The following is a 20716-nucleotide window of genomic DNA, read 5'->3' on the forward strand; positions in this document are numbered from 1 at the left end:
ATCTCCATAGCTTAATACATTGCCTGATGTTCAACCTTCAGTCACTCAGCAAACCTCCTACTATGTGCCCACCTAGCACTCACCTACTGTGTGCCTGGGCTGTGCTAGGTAGGTACTGAGGATGGCAATCCTGCCCTCCTGGGACAGGCAGCCTGGCCAATGACACGAGTATGTTAACTCATCAGCTCTTTGTATCTAGAGCTGGGCTAAGAGCTGGCTGCTGGGGGTCCTGGCCCTGGGGGTCAGGGAAGGCTGCCCCGAGGGCTAGCATTTGAGCTGAGATCCAAGGGGTGAGTAGTTCTCAACCAGGTCAAGTGTGGGTGGGCTGGGGTGGAGAAGAGTAGCAGTTAATTAGTGGAGAGGCAGTGAGAAGTGTAAACAATTCTTCGTAGGCAGTAAAGAACAGGAGACAAAGAGGTTCAGAGCTGGAAAGTGAAATGGAGGGAGGATTGTTTGTAGTTACTTTTTTTTTTTTTTTTTTTTTTTAAAGATCAAGAGATGGGACTTCCCTGGTGGCGCAGTGGTTGAGAATCTGCCTGCCAATGCAGGGCACACTGGTTTGAGCCCTGGCCCGGGAAGATCCCACATGCCACGGAGCAACTAAGCCCGTGCGCCACAACTACTGAGCCTGTGCTCTAGGGCCCGTGAGCCACAACTACTGAGACCCCGTGCCACAACTACTGAAGCCCGTGCTCCGCAACAAGAGAAGCCACCCAACGAGAAGCCTGCGCATCACAACAAAGAGTAGGCCCCGCTCGCCGCAACTAGAGAAAGCCCGTGAGCAGCAACAAAGACCCAATCCAGCCAAAAATAAATAAATAAATTTATTAAAAAAAAAAAAAAAAGATCAAGAGATGCATTTAAATGCTGACAGGCAGGATTAGCTAGAGAGGGGGAGAGGGTGAGGATGTAGGTGGGGAGGGCTAATGTGCAGTGGCTGATCCCGAGAAGGGGAGAGGGCAGGGGGCCAGGGCGCATGGCTGGGGCTGCTCAGGGGGAGAAGGCCTGTCTGCCTACAGGAGGGCAATGGCGGGGGGCGGGGCGGGGCAGGCACAGAGGCAGGCAGGTCTGTGGATTCGGATGTAGGTGCTCAAGATCTGTTGACTAAATAAGTGTTCTCCTGTAAGAACTTACAAATACATACTTCATTAAGGTTCATCGTGACCATGAACACTAGGCACGTCCCAGCAGCCGATCTCAGGGTCCTTGTACACAAATCACCAGTAAGACAGTGGGGACATTTGCTCTCACCAGACAAGGAGAAGCCCAGCGCCCAGTGGGCTGCAGTGGGCTCTCTCTGTCTCCTAGCACCGCCCTGTGGTGGATAACTTGACATCACAAGCCGTGGGCTTGCTCACTTCTCTCCCAAACTAGTGGGCATCACTCATGCTAATCACGTGACTTCCCACGTTATGTTCATTTGGACCAACGCACAATGTGCTCGACAGGATAGGGCAGAACACCTGGGGTGAGCGCTCCAGAGACCCATGTATTCCAGGCACCATCTGGTTTCTCTTACACGTGGGGAAGCTGAGGCCCAGGAGGGCAGGGAAGGTTAGTTAGCAACAGCTCATTATCCACATAGGTGACCAAGTCTGTAAAACACTTAAATATATATATATATATGTATATATATATATATATATATGTTGTTTGTCTGCTGACACAGTGCTGTGTTTTCCTGTAGGTGGTGGGGTGGCAGGGTGGTGAGGCTGGGGGCTAAGACTAAGGCTTCACACTGGCTCACCTCTTCTTGTCTCCTCTTACCTCTTTTTCTTGCTCAGTCTACACTCTTGCAGCGCAGTGCTGAGTATACCACATTGTTTTATCCCTCCCTGCCTTGAAACATGCTGTTCCTACTGTTTAGAATACTCTTTTTTGGAGGGATTTTATGGACCAAATCTTCCCCCTAAAATTCATATGTTGAAGCCCTGACCATAAGTATCTTAGAGTGTGATTATCTTTGGAGAAAGGGCCTTTAAAGAGGTAATTAAGGTTAAATGAGGCTGTAGGGGTGGGGCCCTAATCCAATATGACTGGTGTCATCATAAGGAGAGGAAGAGATACACAGAGGAAAGGCCCTGTGAGGACACAGCAAGAAGGCAGTCATCGGCAAGCCAAGGAGAGAGGCCTTAGAAGAAACCAGTCCTCCAGTACCTTGATCTTGGACCTCTAGGCTCCAGAACTGTGAGAAAATAACTTTTTGTTATTTAAGGCACCCAGTCTGTGATATTTTGTTGTGAGAGCCCTAGCAAACAAATACATGGAAGTCTTAATTCTTTTCTATACACAAGTAATTGTTTCTTGTAAAAGATTTAAGTACAGAGGTATACCAAGCAAATGCGAAAGTCCTTTCAAATCTCCTTTCTTGTTTCACTCCCTTCCCCAGAGGATACCCTTTTTCTACCTTTGCTTTCTGTATCTGCACATTTGTATTATTACGTACATGAGACTTGCCTATGGATATTTTTCTACAGCTTGCATTTTTTCACTTAACAGTATCATAGAGGTTTGCTCTGTCAGCACAAAAAAGTCTTTCTCATTGTTTATAAACAGTATTTTAAAGTCTATGCTATATCAGTTTATTTAAATATTCCTATGTTGATGGGCTATTTCCAAGTTTTTCTTTTAATGAACATCTATGTAAAATCATATTTCTGCACAGATTTGCTGAGTCAAAGGGTCAGTACATTTTATTTTGTTTTAATGTTGCATTTATTTATTTGACTTTTAATAGGTAGAACAATGACATGATTTCTAAGCACAAGAGCGTATAAAGAGAAAGCCTGTACACCCACCATGACCTCTAACCCCCACCTCTCAACAGGCGCCCCTTGCTGTGCTCTTCTTGTGTACCCTTTCAGGTTATTTTTCTTTTTCAAATGATTATATGATCAAAAAGGAATACGTGTTCCTTTTGCTTCCTCTCTACTTAGAGTACAGTATATACATTGTTCTGCAACTTGCCTTTTCTCTACTTACCATTATAATTGGAGGTCTTTCCACATCAGAATATAGAGAAAGTCCTCATCCTTTTTAAAAGCTGCACAGTTTCCCTCTGTTCAGATCCATCATAATCTATTTAACTAGATTCCTAGTAATGCTCCTTTAGTTTGTTTTTCATCTCTTGCTGTTCCAAACAAGGCTGCAATCAATAGATCATGGTTTTTGCATTTTAGATTTTGATTGATTGCCTCCTGATATACTGTCTTGACTCCTTTGTCTAGCAAAATCAGTCTTTGAACGGCCTTCAAGTATCACCTCTGCAAGCTTCGGCGCCCCCATCGTCACGCACTCTCTCTATTCTGCAGCTGCTACACCTGCTAGGTCTTCTCTGGGTGCGCTGGCCCCACTGCACCATAATTTGTTGATTGATGTATCTGTTTTCTCTCACTGGACTGAGTGAGAATCTCTTCAAGGGCAGAGATCGTGTCTTGGTCATCTCTGTATCGCCAGTGCCTAGCACAGTCTTGGCATACAGTAGGTACTTAATAAATAACTCGGAAGAGGCAGAAGTGAATGTAGGGTGAAAGAAACAGTCATTCCAATTTGCCATGGGTCACCTGCATGCTGTCCCGAGGGGACACATGTAAAAGAGGAAAGATTCGTGACCCTGTTTCTTTCTGCTCTCATTGGGCCATTGCATGCATGGTGCCTGCCGTGTGTCATGGCAGGTTGACTGGAAGTGCTTCTTGGAGCGATCCAGGGAAAATGCCTGTTGTTTGCTGTTCTGGCTTCACATTTAATAACACACGAGCTTCTGACGTCATTACCCTCATTGCTGAAAACAACAATGCAAATTAAACCCAGGGAGAGAGAGCATTTTCAGTTAACTGGTCTTACCTCAATTTCCTGATACGAGTTGTTGATCATGGCTATTAGCATGTTGAGCAGCACGACCACCATGGTGACGTTATAAACGCCATAGAGAACATAGCCAATGTTCTCGATGAATTTGTGGTCATATTTCAGCACCACCGAGATCACTTCAGACAAGCCAAAGATGGACCAAAATAAGGTTTTGAAGCTTTCTTCAACCCTACAAGGAAACAGACAGTCCTCTCAGGCGGTTTGCATCTGCTGACACTTCTCACAGGAGAGTTGCCACTACCCAGACATCAGTGGTTACCCTGGAGTAGGGCTGGGGCTGCTAGCTGGTATCTGTACTCTGAAGTCATGAGATATTCAGGTTTCTAAGAAGACTTTGAAAGACCATGATAAAGGGTAGACTCTTTCTTTTCCATTCAACCCTTTTATTGGGACTCTCGGCTGCAGCATCAGTTTTTTTCTTGTTGCAATTACTTAAACATTTAAAATTAACCACCAGGGCAAACGTTTGTCCGTGTAGGTTATTAGCTTCAGAAAGCACACTCTTCCTTCAATAGTCTCTTGAGTGTCTTTTCTCAGACTACCCAGCCCCACAGGAGAGGGAAGAGGATGGTGTTCGCTAATGGAGCCAGCAACATTGGCGACTGGGGCTTGCTGGGCATTTGACACAGGGCAGCACCCTTAAGCCCCGTGACCACCTCTGTGGTGGGCTGGCTTATTCCCTCCATTTGACAGATGGAAGTACTGACGCTCAGAGCCTTCCGTGCCTTTCCCAGGAGCACTCAGCTGGCCAGTGGGTGCAAATCCAGGCATGTCAGAGGTTTTCAAAAGCAGGTCCTTCTAACCACTATGCTTTACCACCATCCTGGCTCCAGCCACATATATCGGGTGCTCTAAACTGGGGATGAATTTTCAGGAATGAGAGTGATGAGTCTGATGTGTCCATGTTGATCAAATTCACCAGGTAACTGCCCAAACCTCACCCTGCAGCTCACTCAAGGTAGACACTGCATGTACTGTAAGGGCCGCCCAGGGAAGAGCTGGCTTTTAGGACACTGCTCTTTGACACTTGAGATTATCAAGTCACCAAATACACTGGTTTTAAGAGTAAGGTCCAAGCACGTTTCACAGTCTATACTTTGTGGCTCTGACCCTATATCAGGTTTGTGACACAGAATTCAATTAGAAAGCTGGATTTTGGTTGGGTGGTTTAGAACATGCCTGTGTGTGATAATATCTGAATGGTTAAGTGCAGGTCTTTTAGTTTGCATCCAGAGTTTGGGTCCTATTATGAGAAAGCACTTTCTTTTTTTCTCTTTAACATTTCAGATTTTTAGCACTTACCCACAAATGGCCAGGATTAGCTAGATCTCGGGAAAAAAAATCAGCGTTTTTTAAGGATTGGCATTTGTTTGACAAGATGTACAAAAATACTAGTACTTGTCACTTTGGCTAAAAGTCCAACACTGACTTGCATGAATTTTTAGCTCTCCTGTGTGAGAGAAAGTACACGTGTGTGTGTGTGTACGTGTGTGTGTGAGTGTGTGGGTGTACGTGTGTGTGTGTGTGTCTAGCCAGCTGTTTGCTCATTCCCTGTGCATCTCAGAGTCTGAAAACTAAACACTGAACTGAGTTTTTGTTGTCATTATTTGTTTTTGTTTTCTTTTAAATCTGTGAGTTTGGAATATTTAATTTATCTTAGTTTTAGTAAGCAGGAATTTAGTTAGGGGTTTAGAAATAAAGACTGGGTATCGAGCTATTATTTTAGAGCTCCAGCTCCTGATGCTATTCTGAGAAAGGGGGAAAACTGTTTCCTCACTTGAGATGCAGCACCCATGTTGTGTGAAAAAGATGCCGTTCAATGTGTGGGCATGATTCACTGCAGGTATTGCCTTCCATTAAGAAGCAATCTTTCAGGGCTTCCTTGGTGGCGCAGTGGTTGAGAATCTGCCTGCCAATGCAGGGGACACGGGTTCGAGCCCTGGTCTGGGAAGATCCCACATGCCGCGGAGCAACTAAGCCCGTGAGCCACAATTACTGAGCCTGCGCGTCTGGAGCCTGTGCTCCAAAACAAGAGAGGCCGCGATAGTGAGAGGCCCGCGCACCGCGATGAAGAGTGGCCCCCGCTCGCCGCAACTGGAGAAAGCCCTCGCACAGAGACGAAGACCCAACACAGCCAAAAATAAATAAATAAAGTGTAAAATTTAAAAAAAAAAAAAAAAGAAGCAATCTTTCATTTATCACCCTAGTGGAAGGGAACAGTGGCAGAGAGAATCTAAAACCACTCAATGAGCCCCAAATCAAAACTGAAAGGAGATGGCAGAACATAATTTCTCTGATACTTGGTCCCTTCCTAGCAGGGTCAGGTGAAAACCAGAGGACACGCTGTCCAAGGGAGGGGCTGGGCAGACAGATACTGGTTCAGGATAATGTACTTACCAGGAACAACTTAAGTGGATAATACATCCAACTGAGGGACATTTAACAGAAATTCATTTTCCCTTTCTTACCTTGGAAAACCCCACAAACCTTTGGCTGACATAAATGAAGCAAGCAAGTCTAAGCAATTCTAGAACACATCCAGGGAAAACCTTCTGCATTTTGAATAGGGAAAATGGCCTAGATTCGGCATGCGTTTTGTTCTCATTTGCTTCTTGCTATGAATTTTGTTACTAAGCTGTGATTTATCCCTGGTGCCTTCCCTTAGGCGTTCTGTGTTAATAATCTAGAGGGGACAGAGCCAGCGCACTAAGCAGTATGTGTTCCAGTAAAAGAAGAATATTTACAGATCCCTAAACCTATACCTTTGCCCCTCCTCTAACACCCCACCTCCACCCCCAAGGCTTGCAATGCTGATCTGTTCAGTTTGTTGTCTGGGCGTCAGACAGTCTGCACACCTGTTTCATTTCTATTCCATAGCTTCAGGATTCACCTCTGGAATTGAATTTGGTCATGACCTCCAGGAGAATCTAATTACAAGTGGCCCAGACTCACTGGGATTGCCTGAGTGGAAGTAACCCCCCTCCAAAGCAATAATCTCTGCATCAGGCTGGGCAGGAAGGGATCTTAGCCAAACTGTGCCTTTTTAACAAACTCTTCTAAGTTCTTTAGGGAGTGTCTATAGCCCGTGCTTCCTCTTATCATGGGGCAAAATGAGTTGCAGTAACAAAGAATTCCTTTAAGGAAAAGCTGGGTTCATTGTCTTGGATCATCCACAATGGCTAGATTCACTATTGGGGTCTCTTGGGACTTTCATTTGTACTCACGCCCCGTGACATGAACTTTCAGTGGACTAACTGAATAGACTATTTTTGCTGTTGTTGTTTCTCAGAGGGGACATTATGGGCTGAGTTTATGTCCAGTTAGCTGGGCTAAGTGGTAAGCAATACACTATTTTATCCATAGCTCAAACCATATAACTAAATAAATTCTAAATGGAATTGAAGCATTTAATGTTTAAAAATTACATAGTCAAAGCCAGAATAAAATATTAGTAGTTATATAATCTTGGCCTGGGAGAGGTTTCAAAACTACAGAGGGAAAGTTTGAAAGATATGCTCACATAAAACTTTACTTGTAGATATTGAAAACATATTAAGTAAAAATATAAGGCAAAAGACTGAGGAAAGGATTTGTATTTGCAACACATATGACAATGGATGATGTCTTTCTTACATAAAGAGCTCTTATAAATCAATATGAAATGACAGACATCCTTGTTGAAAAATAAAAGGAGGACAAAATCTTTCAGGAAAACTTGATGCTTTTTGTGGTGACAAGAGCTCCACAAGTAACTTGATAGGTCAGGTTAGTGGTGTCTTCTGGTTTAATAGGTAGTGGGAAATAAGTGAAACATGTCCTCACTGCATTGTGTTACATTGACCTTGGAAACCTATAATAATATATGCTTGGAGAGAAGGCTGGCCTTGGAGAGGAGTGAGTAGTACAGTCCTCATCCCAAGAGCTTGGGCACTGGAGCGAGCCACAATGTCTTGTGAGGTAATGATGCTCTCTGAGTTATGTACCAGTCATCACCCATAATTTTCAGGAGCTATGGGATACAGAGCATGGTGCAGAAGACCAGTCACTGCAGAGGTCTGGGACAGTCTTTCAAGAAGAAAGTATCTTGCAGTTGATGTAGATGATATTCACCGTGAAGCCACTTGTCTCACGAAAAGTCCCCACTGTCAGATAGCTGGTCTCTAGGCTAAATTTGAGGTTCTTTACTGATAGGCATGGTGGCTGCTGGTTCCATATCCTCCTCCCACCCACTCTGGCTCTCTACCAAGTTTGCCACAGATTCCTCCAATTGTGTCAGTCACAGGAATCTTCACAGAGATAGCCGGAGGAGTAAGAAAGCAAAGGTACATGCCTGGTTCAAATCCCAGCCCCATCATGTACCGGCTGTGTGAGCTTGGGCATGTTACAAAATCTGCTTGAGCCTCAGTTTGCTTATCTATGAAAGGGATAATGGTACCTTATTATTAAGTTGCTGTGAAGATCAAATGGAGCAACCCACTTAAAGTGTATAGTAAGAGTCCAATAAACGGTACCTATTATTTTTATTCATGTGTTTATTTGCCAAACTTTCACTGAACTCCAACTATGTGCCAGGCACCATACAGAGCAGGATGCAGGGGGCACAGGACTTGTTTGTCTCTGTGGAGGTCCCAGTCTAAAGCAAGCGCACTGGTGTGAGCCAGTGCTACAAGACTGTGGGCAAGGATGCTCGGTCGCCTTGCCCTACCCAGGAACTCATACAACCCCATCAACCTTCAGGTGCCTCCACAGAGGGCTGAATGGAGTTAACAATTCGGCTGCATACTGACTTTTCTGAACAAGGCCCGTTTTCCTTCCTATCTGCAAGGATCATCACCGGCCCTTGATTTCATGCAAATCCCCTTTCTGATTTCTCCAGCCTGTGCTGTCTTTGATTGTTTGACTTCTGCCTTGCAGCGGAAGGGGCTGAGGTTTCATCAACAGGCCACCCTAGCATAAGAACTGCTCCTAATGAAGTCAAAGGGGAAAAAGTGCCTGAGAGTGATGTTGAATAGACCGTGATTCACCCTCTTCTTACCCGGCGGGGGTGTGTGTGTGTGGGAAGGTTGGGGCTGACTTATCATGCAGGAGGCAGGAACGAGGTAATCCGTTCTCTACCAGGTCTGTCTCCCCTGGATAACAGGACTTTAATAACAGGTTGTCTGAAGAGGCAGTTGTGTATGGGCCTCAGAGAACAAACGGATTAACAAGGCGAGGGTTTGGGGCAATTGTTATGGAAATTGCTGCTGCTTCGGGATGCCATGAGGCCCTCCCCTCAGTGTCATGGAACTCTGCCCGCCACCCCGAACAGTTCAGTTCAGGGTTACCTACCCAAATCTGCAAGTAGCAGCCTCAAATTAAGCAGGAGGCTCAGCTCCTGAAAGGCTGTTTTCTCAAGTTCACAGAAAATAGCTAGCCTTGAGCTAGAGTTCTGCTGAAGCGGAAACAATGCTCACTTGCCATCCCAGTGGGGACTGCTAGAAGGTGCTTGGAATCTAGAAAGACCCCCGCACCAGGGCTGTGCTTCTCTAATACCCAGACCTGGAGACTGAGAGCAGTTGGGCCAGCCGTGAGGGAGTCAGGGCAAGAGCGTCCAATGCCTGAGGAAGTCTGGACCTCACCCCTACCATGGTCCTCTGAATCACCTCTTGGTTTATCCTGGGCCCTAAATGAGGCGTGATTTAAATGGTCCAGAAGTAGAAGAGTCTGGCCCCAGAATCAGGGCCAAGGAACTGGGATGCACAAAGCCCGGATTTATTCATACTGAGGGTCCAACTCTCCCCCTGATAGCCCGGTTGCTCCTTGAGGGCAGAGCTATGTTTTCTTTCCCCTTGAAACCCCAAACCTAGTGCAGAACCTGGCACACTGAAGGTGCTAAGTAAATTCATTGTCCTTTGAATGAATGAGTCCCCGTTGCATATTTTGGCTCCCTGTTCCTGATCCCAGTGTTGAGGTGAGGCTGTTGTAATGCAGAGTACAGGTTCTGGGTTTAACTGTGAGCTTTTTGCTAAATAACTTTGCCTCGCTGTGCCTCTTTTTTTCTAGCTGCAGAATGGGAAAACAATAATGTCTACTTCACAGGCTTGTCGTGAGGATTAAATAAGTTAACAGAATGTTTGTGAGGTGCATAAAACACTGCCTGGCACAGTGCCTGAAAGACTCTCATACCCTACCATCAATTCTCAGAATAATCCTTTAAAAATATGAATCAGATCCTGCCTCTCTCCTTTAGCAGCTTTCCATAGGCTAACAGTCAAACCTAGTCACCCAGCCAAGGCTCCCCTGACCTCACTCTGGCTCGCCCCTCACTCGGGGTGCTGTGCCCCTGCCCCTCTGCCTGGAGTGCCCTTCCCCCTTCTCTCCACATGGCCCCTCCTCATTCTTCTCATCCGTTAGACTTTAATTGTCACATGACTTAATTGTCACATGGTCAGGTCAACCTTCTCCGACCATGTCTGAAGGAGGTCCTTTTCTAATTATTCTTTTGCATGACAATTTTATTTCCTTCCTAGCTGTCAGCACTTAACCTAAAATGTTCTTATTTGTCTATTTGTTTATCATCAACATCATCATCATTATTATTATTTTGCCTCTTTTCCCATTCACGGAGCATTGTGACCTCCACAAGGTCATGACTTGCTCATGGCTCTGCCATCAGTGCCCAGAACAACGTGTGGCTCACAGTGGGGGCTCAGGAAACATCTTTTGTCAATGAATGGTTGAAGCTAGGAAACTGAGGCACGGGGTGATGTGGTCTTAGCTTGCCTCAGACCCACTTAACAGCTGTTTTTCTGTTAATATTCTAGAGCGAACCCTGGACAGTCCAGTTTCCTGTCACTGTCACTTTGAAGAATGACAGTTTAAACCTTATTCCCATCCTAGAATTGAATTTTAGTGAATAAAAGGTCAGAATTTCCCTGTTTAAGATGCTACAGTCAGTCTGAGAATAAGACAGAGGACTTGAGTCCCTTAAGGATAAGATAGAGGGGAGTGCCTGCAAATATGCTGTGAAGGCCTCATCCAAAAGAGCACATTTTCTATGTACCATCAGGTCTTTTTCCTCAAAACTTTGTGGGCTTTCAGCCTGTTCCAGAGGTGCAAAGGTACCAGGCTTTTAAAATTCATGTCATGAATAAACATGAGGAGAGGGTATAAATAAACATTATATGATAGTAGAATGTCTGCTATAATAGGTATAATCATTCTAAAGTAGCTCAGGGAAAGATCTATATTTTTATCACGTATGGGAGAATTATGTGAAGATAAGAATTTACATTAGACCCAAACTATCTTTTTGACACATAAAGGTCATTTCCAGATGCCCAGCCTCTATGAGCCTGACCTGGGCCCCAGCATTGACCACTGCCATCTCCTCCATCAAGTCTTAGACCTCTCTGTGCTAGTTTCTCCACATGAAAATGGGTATAAAGAGTTCTCTCATTCCCCCCAAACCCTTATGCCTAACTTGAATTCATAAGATGAAAGGTGAGATTATAACTTTCAAATATGATAAAGTATGATGATAATGCTTCTATATCAGGGATGCCCATATTTCAACACGGACCCAGGATCCTGGGAAAATCTCTCCTCGTTAAAGCCCAGGAGGCTGACTCCATTCCACATTCGCACCTGCAAACACATTCAGCATGCTCAGCACAAAGCACACAGCAGAAGCCACGGTCCCATGATGCTGTGCTGATTTCTCTTAACTGGCCATTGGTTATAGTGAGTTTTATGAGGGCAGACAGTATAATCCAGCCTTGGCTGCCCTAGTGGGGCCTCCTCTGCAGGTGGATCCTTGTTGGGGCTGTGGCCCTTTGCTGTCAGAAGGCCCCTCTGGCTCATCACTCCCTTCTGGATGTTTCTGGGCCTGTATGGCTCACCTGACCATCTCCCTTTTCTCCCTTCCTTGGGCCAGGGAAGTCTCAGGCTCTTCTGTTTGTAAAACACAACATGGCATTTTTAGCTTACGGGCCCCATTCACCCCTTCAGCAAGTCTCTGCTTGTCCCTTGGTGCTGAGGATGGGCCCTCTTTAAGGCCCCACTGCTCCTGCAGTCCTTTAGGATATGGACCACTTCACCCATGCTCCTGGGAGGTAGATCTGAGTGTTTGACTTCAGCTCTGCTGGGTATGGGTCCTGGGGAAGGTCAAAGCCCCTATATCTTTCCTGGATCACTGGGACCTTGCCCTCGTCCCCATCATGCTCTCCTTGATTCCCTCCCCACATCCTTTTAGGGCCTTACCGATGTCAAAACTTGGAGAACATCCTCCTTCTCCCCCACTCCCCACCCCCCCGCCACGTGCAGGCAGTCAACGTGGTTCATCCACTCTAACCGCCTCAGCCTCCTTCTCCATCCCCTGTCCACAGCCTCTTCATGGATCTATCAGCTCCCTTTGGAGCTGCATTTCCTTCACAACATTTGCTCAGTTGTAAGCGAGCCCTCATTCCTGTGACTGTTTGATTAATATCTGTCTTCCCAACCAGTCTGCAAGTTCCTTGAGGGGAGGAATCCCGACTGCTTCTACGCATCATAAAACCCCCAGCACCAAGCTCGGGCATCCCCTCCCATCCTCTCCCATCCCTTCCAACCCATCCTTCGCACCATTGCCGCAGCGCTCTTGCTGAGGGCAGATCCGACCATGCTTCCTCTTTTTAAAAAGGCCTCATCGGAGACTCTAGCACCCTACTGGCACTTACTTAAAAGACCTTCACAATTTGGCTCCTGCTGGATTATCTGATTGAATTTTCTGCTATTTCCCTAAACTCTCACCTACTTGCCTATCTTTTTTTCTTCTTTTTACCAAAGTTTATTCTTAAACGTACCATAAGCTGTAAGACAACACTTCATTCCAGCTACAGGTGGCAACAGATGTTATGGCAGGCAATCCAGATGTTTAAACAGGAAAGGAATAAGGATCACCATGGCCTCAGGCACAAGGAAGAGCTGACTTCTGGGCAGATTTCTTACCTGCACCTTGGCCATGGGGCTTTCCCCTCAGCCTTTGCTTTTAGCTCCTAGAGTTTCTTCCGCTCCTCTTTCTGTTTCTGCATGAATACCTTATCTCATCCATCTTCTTGGTCTGTTTCTTGGGCTGCTTTAGGGGCTTCTTCCTGCCACCATTGTGGCCAGACATGGTGTTTATTGTCCCTTCCCCAGACCCTGCCACTGGAAGTGGCTTTTGTTGTTGTTAAGAAAATTTTCACATATTATGAGGCATTGAAACATCTGAACAAATCCATATCTGGGCAATGAGGCAGCTGCTTTCTCCTTCACTTAAAAATGCCCTGCTCCTTTACCTTAAACAGGCTGGAATGCCCTCCTCATCCTCCTCCAAGACCCTCCGTTTAGGGTCACCCCCTCCATGAAGCCTTCCCTGACCCTGCCAGGCAGAGTTCAGTGCTTCCTCCTCACCGTGCCGCCCAAGTACCCTTTGATGATGATCACATGGTGTAAAATAACTGATGCACCCCCCTCCCCCCTTTTTTTTTGGAATTCCCTACTTGTCTACACGTTCCTCAGGGATGGGAAGATTGTCTTATTAATCTCTATGACCCCTGGGCCAAAACAGAACTTGGCATGGAGTAGCTGTTTCATAATGTTTGTCAAATGAACGAGCACACTTTGGAAAAGAAACCTGCTTTACCCAGGGGACAATCACAGGCTGATTATTGAGAGTTGAGATATAGAATCATCAGGTTCTCAATGATAATCAAAATCTGAATTTAGCATGCTATTCTTTAGAATTTACTGTCACAGGAAAGTGACCCAACTTTTTTTTTTTTTTTTAAATGAATTGACATGTATTTATTTATTTTTGGCTGTGTTGGGTCTTCGTTTCTGTGTGAGGGCTTTCTCTAGTTGCAGCAAGTGGGGGCCACTCTTCATCGCGGTGCACGGGCCTTTCACTGTCGTGGCCTCTCTTGTTGCGGAGCACAGGCTCCAGACGCGCAGGCTCAGTAGTTGTGGCTCACGGGCCTAGTTGCTCCGCGGCATGTGGGATCTTCCCAGACCAGGGCTCGAACCCGTGTCCCCTGCATTAGCAGGCAGATTCTCAACCACTGCGCCACCAGGGAAGCCCGACACAACTTTTAAAGGCACTCAGCTTCTACCTTAGAGCATAGGCCCTGGTATGGGAGTGGGGGAATTTCAGTTAAAAAGGTGGAGGACGGGCTTGGAGCCATGCAGATCTGGGTTCAAATCCTCTTTTGGCTCTGTGGTCTTGGGCAAGACCAATATCTCATGGAGCTTCAGGTTCTTGGTAGTAGTATCTATGTCATTCTGTTGTTGTGTGGATTAAACGAGAGGGCAGATCATGTGTCTGTCATGAGTTGTTCAACAGCAGGGTGGTGTGGTGGTCCTGGGGTGGTGTATGTGTGGGCAGAGTCTCAAGGAGCCTCTGCCTCAGCCCCAGTGCCCATCTCCAGGTTCACTGGAAGGAGGAACTGGCTTTCCTGCAGCCCCACTGAGGTGGGTGGAGCTGAGTCAGTGCCTTCTGCCCCTGGTGTGCATACGAGTCTCTCCGTAGGGTATGGAAATTTCCCATGACTGTCATGGAAAATAGAAGCTTCTAATTTTGCCTAGCACTGCTGAAGTTCCTTCCATTAAAATGATTCCTGGGGAACAGAATAACCTTAAGAGAGGTATTTTTTGATTAGCAATGTCTCAACCCGGCTATGCTATGAAGCTGACTCCACAGCAGCCTGTAGAAAAGATTGGCTGGGATCATCTTTTGAGGGTCAGGGCCTACATTTTTTTTTTTTTTTTTGAATTTATTTTTGGCTGGGTAGGGTCTTCGTTGCTGCACGCCGGCTTTCTCTAGTTGTGATGAGCGTTGCGGTGCACAGGCTTCTCATTGCGGTGGCTTCTCTTGTTGCGGAGCACGGGCTCTAGGTGCACGGGCTTCAGTAGTTGTAGCATGCGGGCTCAGTATTTGTGGCTCACGGGCTTAGTTGCTCCGCAGTATGTGGGATCTTTCCGGACCAGGGCTTGAACCCGTGTACTCTGCATTGGCAGGCGGATTCTTAACCACTGAGCCACCAGGGAAGCCCAGGGCCTACATTTAATCTCCAGTCAAAATTAAGTGGGGGAGGCCAAGTTCATCCAAAGAGAAGACCAGGAGCCCATCCTGGGTTATGTTAGAGAGCCCTTCACTTCCCTGCTCTGGGTCCCCTCATTGCCCCCAGCCCCTCCCATTCTTCTTTGTGTACCTGTCCTGTTATGGTCACCAGTCCGAGTATAGGGAAGGCCACCCTTTTCCTACACATCTCACCCAGCTGTATTTCATTAGTGAGCCAAGGATTTTTGTCTCTGTTTTTCCAACACTGAAACTAGAGTGCTGGACCTCAAGGTTTCCATATGATCTCTAAGCAGAAAGCCTTTGCCTATGGAACACTTGCATTCCGGCAAAGGTGGCCGCAAAACAAAACTGCATAAAGCAAATCCTATTTGTCTACTGACTTCCATGATAAAAATCAAAGGTATGTTCCCAATAAGAACAAAATTTCTAACAGTTGGAATTGAGAACTTTAAGACTTTTTGAAAGAAAATGCATTTTCAGGCGATTTCACCTCCACTTCCTTACGCCCGTCTCAGGACACTTAGATTTTATACTCTGGGAGCATAAAACTGGTCTGCACACCTTCTCCTCCTCACCTCTGGTCATTTGCAGTTTCTAATAGAAGTGACTTAGAGACAATGAGCTGCCAGCTGGTGCCCGTCTGCCATGCGCAGGCAGGCCCAGCTCACCACCCAATAACCCGTGCGCACACGTGCCCCTTCTCCTGCTCCTCCCTTCACGCCAGCCCCCGACACTGAAGCAGCTGTGAAACATAACCAGACCTTTGGTTCTGAAGGGAGAGGAGGCTGGAAAGTTGCCTCCTAACTGCTCCTAGGATTTGACTGCAGACCATGCTCTCCGCTGGAATCTGGCTACATATTCTGACTGCACTGAGCTTGAAATCCTATCAATAACAGACTCACTTAGGTTAACAAGCTCTTTTTGTTTTTCAGTGCGCAGAGCTGAGCGTGGTCTATCTCCCCATCTGAGTAATGATGAGGTAGAATCAGATCAGCATTTCTCACTGTGTGGTCCCAAGACCACCTATATCAGAATCCCCCAGTGGATTGTTTGTGCTGACTTCTAGGCCTACCTGGAAAGGCGGTAACCAGGCTCTCTAAGGGGTGGGGTCCGGGAAGACTCAGGTTTAGCCATCTCCCCGGATGATTCTGGTGTGGTCTGAGAAACACTGGTCTCAGTGAAGACTGATCATACTGTGTGTTTATTCATACCCTGGGCAGAATTAGTTCAATCTGTCTGTTTTCCTCTACCTCCCCTCACTGAGGTGTGCCAGGTGGACGGGATGGGAATTTGGGGGTGGGGAGGGAGGTACAGTGATTCTGGAACTGGAACACCCTGGAGGTTAGGGCAGGGCTTGGCTGAGGGTTGTGGGTCTGTTGCTGGTGGAGAAACCTTCTTCTTCTCTTTCCTTTTGTCCCAGGACGTCTCTCCCCCTCCCATTTGGGACAGGACTATAACTGAGGGGGATTCGGGTGGGACTGGCTTTTGTGAGCTGGCCTGGGCCCACACCCCTAGGTGAACAGGGCTCCTGTGAGACAGCTGTCTGTTGGTTCCTAACAGCTGACTTTCAAAGTGGACTCCCTTAGGGACCCAAGCTGTCCTTGAACATGGCTGGGGTGGGGTTGAGGGGGGCAAAGATAGGGGAAGGGTACCCGCAGTGTGCTCCAGCCCAAATTTCCTTTCTGTAGCGTTGAGTCTTCTGACTCTATAGAAGCAGTTGAGAAGACCATCTTACCCTAAAGCTATAAATTCCACACACAGACAGAGGGCGCCCTGGGGGTGGGCCAAAGGGATGATCCTGAGCTGGGCAGGGTGGCCTGGGTGTGGGCTGTTATGAAGCATTCACCAAGGGAGTCATTGGACTTTATCATCAGCGCTGCTGGCACTCAGAATAGCTCTGAGTCCCCCTGAAGCACGAGAATCCTTTATCCTCATGTGGCTTTTTGCTTATCAAAGAAGATCTCTGGGGGGGGGGGCGAGGGGCGATAGGCTCCAGAGAGCAGTCAAAAGGTAAGAGATGACATTTACAAAAATCCATTCTTTCCTCTCCACTTCACCGCTCTGTTGACTGTTTTCCTGTTCAATCAAATCCTATTCACAGCTTCACATCCCATTTTAGGAGTTGCCAAGGCGATAAATATCCTGTCCTTTCTTTACTGTGCTTGCTTCGGCCACGCCTTTTTCTCTCCCTTGCCCATCCTGGAGAGCCTGAATCCTCTTTGGTTGGGATTCTCACGTCTAGAAAGCTCCATTCAGTTCCCAGCAATGGGACAAGCCAATTGCTTTGGCCCTTCCTCTTGCTGTTACCTTTCCCCATGACTTTTCCTGATCCCAGAGACTCCCTTTATAGATTGGCTGTGCTGTGTCCAGCTGAGAACTGTGGCCTGGACAGCCCTGCTCTTAAGTCATGCCCTTTATCATTTTTCATGTGTCGTGCTACCAACTTTCGGAGGGACTGTGGGCTGACAGTACAGCCTCCTTGTAGGGGGAGCGAAGGGGGATTGCACAGAACACCCAGGGCAGGAGTAATGGGACAGAGGTCCTCATGGTCAGATTCCCAGTCAACTGCTTATCCTACTGCCTCGAATCTGGCTTCCTTTCTCCTGTTGATTCCCTCATTCTTGTTTACGAAGCATTTAGTGAGCAATGCTATGTACAAGACATCGTGCTAGACTGGAAACACAGGAGGGACATCAGGGCCTGACCACAGAGGGTGAGAGTCTCTGTGTATTGACTGACATCTTGACTTGACATCAATAAACAATGCATCCCACACTGAGTACAGTTAGCTTTGCCTCTAGCAGATCCAGAGCAAATTTGCTTTTGGGTGATTCAAGCTTATTTCATTCCTTCAACAGTTAATCACTGAGTGTTGGAGTGCTATAAAGTAGTCAAACTGATCCACTAATGCACTTGGCCTGATGTGGTGGACAGTTGGTAGGCTAGGCCCCTGTCCAGAAAGCTCCCATAGAGCCAGTCGGTCCCCAGGTGTCCTTTCTTACAGCTCATCCTGCCCCCTCCTCCTTATTACTCATCGTTTCCATTATGATCACTATTATTCATTGAAGGCTCATTATATGCCAAGCACTATATTCAATCTGATTTCTTCTTTTTGGATCCTTACAACAATCCTGTGAAGCTGGCCATCTTGGTATTCTCACTTCAGAGCTGGAGACATGAATGCCCAGGGGCGTTAAGCACTTGCCCAAGGTCACACAGCCAGTAAGAGGAGAGCTCAGACTGAAACCTAGTCTGCCTGAGCCGGGGGTGTGTGGTGTGCCGAGACACAGAGCTAGGCACCCCTCGGGTGCATTTCTCAGCGCTGGGCCAGGCACCTGTTCTCTGTGAACACAAACTACTTCTTTGCCTCCGAGAGTAACAGCTTTTGTGCTTCAGCAGCACCAGAGGCCCACCCTTCTGGGCAATTCTCCTCGGGCGGGGCAGTGCTGTCCACGGTTCTGAGCTGAGGGGCGCAGGGTCCATCGCACTTGGTCTGGGTTCTTCGAGTCATGGACCGTCCCTTGAAGGGTGATTTCTCTGGAAGAAGGGTCAAGTGGAGGCCCCTTGCAAGGTGGGACCTGCTCAAGGAGTCTGCACGGTGCGGCTCCGCCACTGTCACTGGCTGGAAAATAAATTCCAGGCCGCTCAAGGGTTCTTGGGGACCAGTGTCCGCAAGTGCTTAGCCCTGTTGGTTCCAGCTGCCATGCTTGTGGCTGGACATCTGACTGTCCTTCCCTCAAGACTCTGGGCGGGAGCCTGATGAAGGCAGGGAGCAGTTCTGGGACCAGGTGAGCCTGGGGCAGGACCTAGACTGGAAACGCTTCTTTATAGAATCGCTTCGTTTATTTGTGAAGGTATTTATGAGCAAGGGTGGGAAGTCTTATTTCCATCTTGCCTGGTGAGGCTCAGATCAATCAAGTGACCTGACTTAAGGTCATTAGCTACGAAATGCCTATGCCAGTGTAAACTCAGATTTGCCAGATTCTTCTACTAGACCACTGCTCAGCGCTACTGATGGCCCTCCAGGAGACCCCCTGGCATCCCCCAGAGGGGAGGAGCTCTGGGTCTTTGTGGACATAGGCTCAGTGAGCTCCGACACCACCCCGTGGGGGAGGCCTTGGCATTGCTTGCTCTGCCTGCAGCAGCTCCTTCTGGACCCCCAAGTCAGTCGGCCTGACAGCGCCTTGCCTCTCGGTCACACCGCATGCCTCTTGCCTCCCTCACCTAGGCCTTCCCTGCTGCTTCTGAGGCACGTGGTGCTGCAGGACTTGCTCGGTGCCCATGCACAGCACTGGTTTGCCCAGCCAGGCATGGAGAGCTGCTGACCTGTGCCCACAGGCAGACCTACCTCCCATGCTGTGCAGATATGGCTTCTCCGGAGGCGGACCTAGAAGTGTAGGTACACTAATGTCCTGTGTAGCGAATTTGATTAATGAAAGACAGCAGATGGAAAAGGTCTGGCTGATAAATTATCTAATTCTATCCTGATGGGCTATTCTGAGATGTAGTACTATATGTCTCACTGTAGAAGTCTGTGATGACCAAGTTGTATGTCTTGGTAGACGGTGGCCAGGTCAGCAACCTGTATGTGCTTTCCCTCCCCCCACATGCCATTTTCTTTTTTCCTTTGATCTTATTTCATTTGGATTACAACTCCCTCTCTCCAGTGAAATATTGGCATGCAAGACCTGCCCAGGGCTTTGTTTTCTAGGTAACATAGGCTAAGCCAATCATAATAGTAATAATTCCTTCCATTTATTTAATTTACTGTGTGGCAGCTAAATCAGCTCATTGAATCCTCACACTGTCCCTATTAAGCGGGTATTATTAGTTGCCTCATTTTAAAGATGAGGAAACTAAGACTCAGAGAAGTTAAGGAACATGCTCATGGCCACACAGCATGTAAGTGGCAAAGTGAGGATTAAACCCAGCTCTTCTGCTTTTCCAACTCCAGAACCTGAACTCGAAACCACCCTTGAATAAAGTTGCCTTTAAGCTTTAGAAATGCCAAGGAAACCTGAGTCTCTGTGAGGAGACACTTGCAAGAGGCTGCCAAGGATCCCTGGGAAGCCCGGAGAACCCCTCAGGAGAGAGCAAAGGGGTACTCACGTTGTGAACGCTGGGTTGTACTTTGCACCTCGGTAGTAGGAGTACAGATTGAACATCCCAATCATGAAGGCCACAAATACCATGATGAAAATGACCATGAACTTGAAGATATCTTTCACAGTTCTCCCCAGGGAGATCTGCAGGGGCCCAAAACTCTCGTTGGCCGGCAGGATGTACGCGATTCGAGAGAAACTCAGCACGACAGCTATCGCATACAGCCCTTCCGATATGATCTGAGGGTCTGAAGGCCACCACTTGTCCCTGGCTAAAAGAAAACAGTCTGGGTTACTCACTGGGCAACAGGATCTGCTCTGGAAGAGAAACCAGTTAGGCATCTTTAGAGACCTCTAACCTCATCACTTGCCATTACTGCCCTTGTCTTTAAACTAATCCGAATACATCGAAGGTGCCACCCTCCCTCTTGGAACATGCTGGCCCATCTGCCTGGAACACTCTCCCCTCACTTCAATCCCAGTCATCCTTCAAGACTCTGCTCAGGTGTCATCTCTTTCAGGAAGCCTTCTGTGCCCCCCACAGGCTGGGGCAGCCTCCCTCTTCCCCTTTCTGCTCCCACAGTATCCCTCCTGTCATGCACTCACCATGCTGCTTGCTATCCTATCTTCCTTCCCAGTGTTTGAGCTCCACAAGCAGGGGCTGTCC

General features: G+C 47.3%; 1 protein-coding gene across 4 annotated transcripts in view; it reads right to left on the minus strand.

The window, feature by feature from the left end:
• TRPC7 (transient receptor potential cation channel subfamily C member 7) overlaps nt 1-20716 on the minus strand; it is a 125625-nt gene that overhangs the window by 11881 nt on the left and 93028 nt on the right. For all 4 annotated transcript variants that reach the window (XM_068534452.1, XM_068534465.1, XM_068534457.1 and 1 more), the window contains 2 exons: nt 20057-20321; nt 3844-4039 (listed from right to left, as the gene is read on the minus strand). In XM_068534452.1, coding sequence (XP_068390553.1) covers nt 3844-4039; nt 20057-20321 — 461 coding nt within the window. The remainder of the gene's footprint in view (nt 1-3843; nt 4040-20056; nt 20322-20716) is intronic.

The sequence above is a fragment of the Eschrichtius robustus genome, chromosome 2, assembly GCF_028021215.1.
Source record: "Eschrichtius robustus isolate mEscRob2 chromosome 2, mEscRob2.pri, whole genome shotgun sequence".
Classification (NCBI taxonomy): domain Eukaryota; kingdom Metazoa; phylum Chordata; class Mammalia; order Artiodactyla; family Eschrichtiidae; genus Eschrichtius; species Eschrichtius robustus.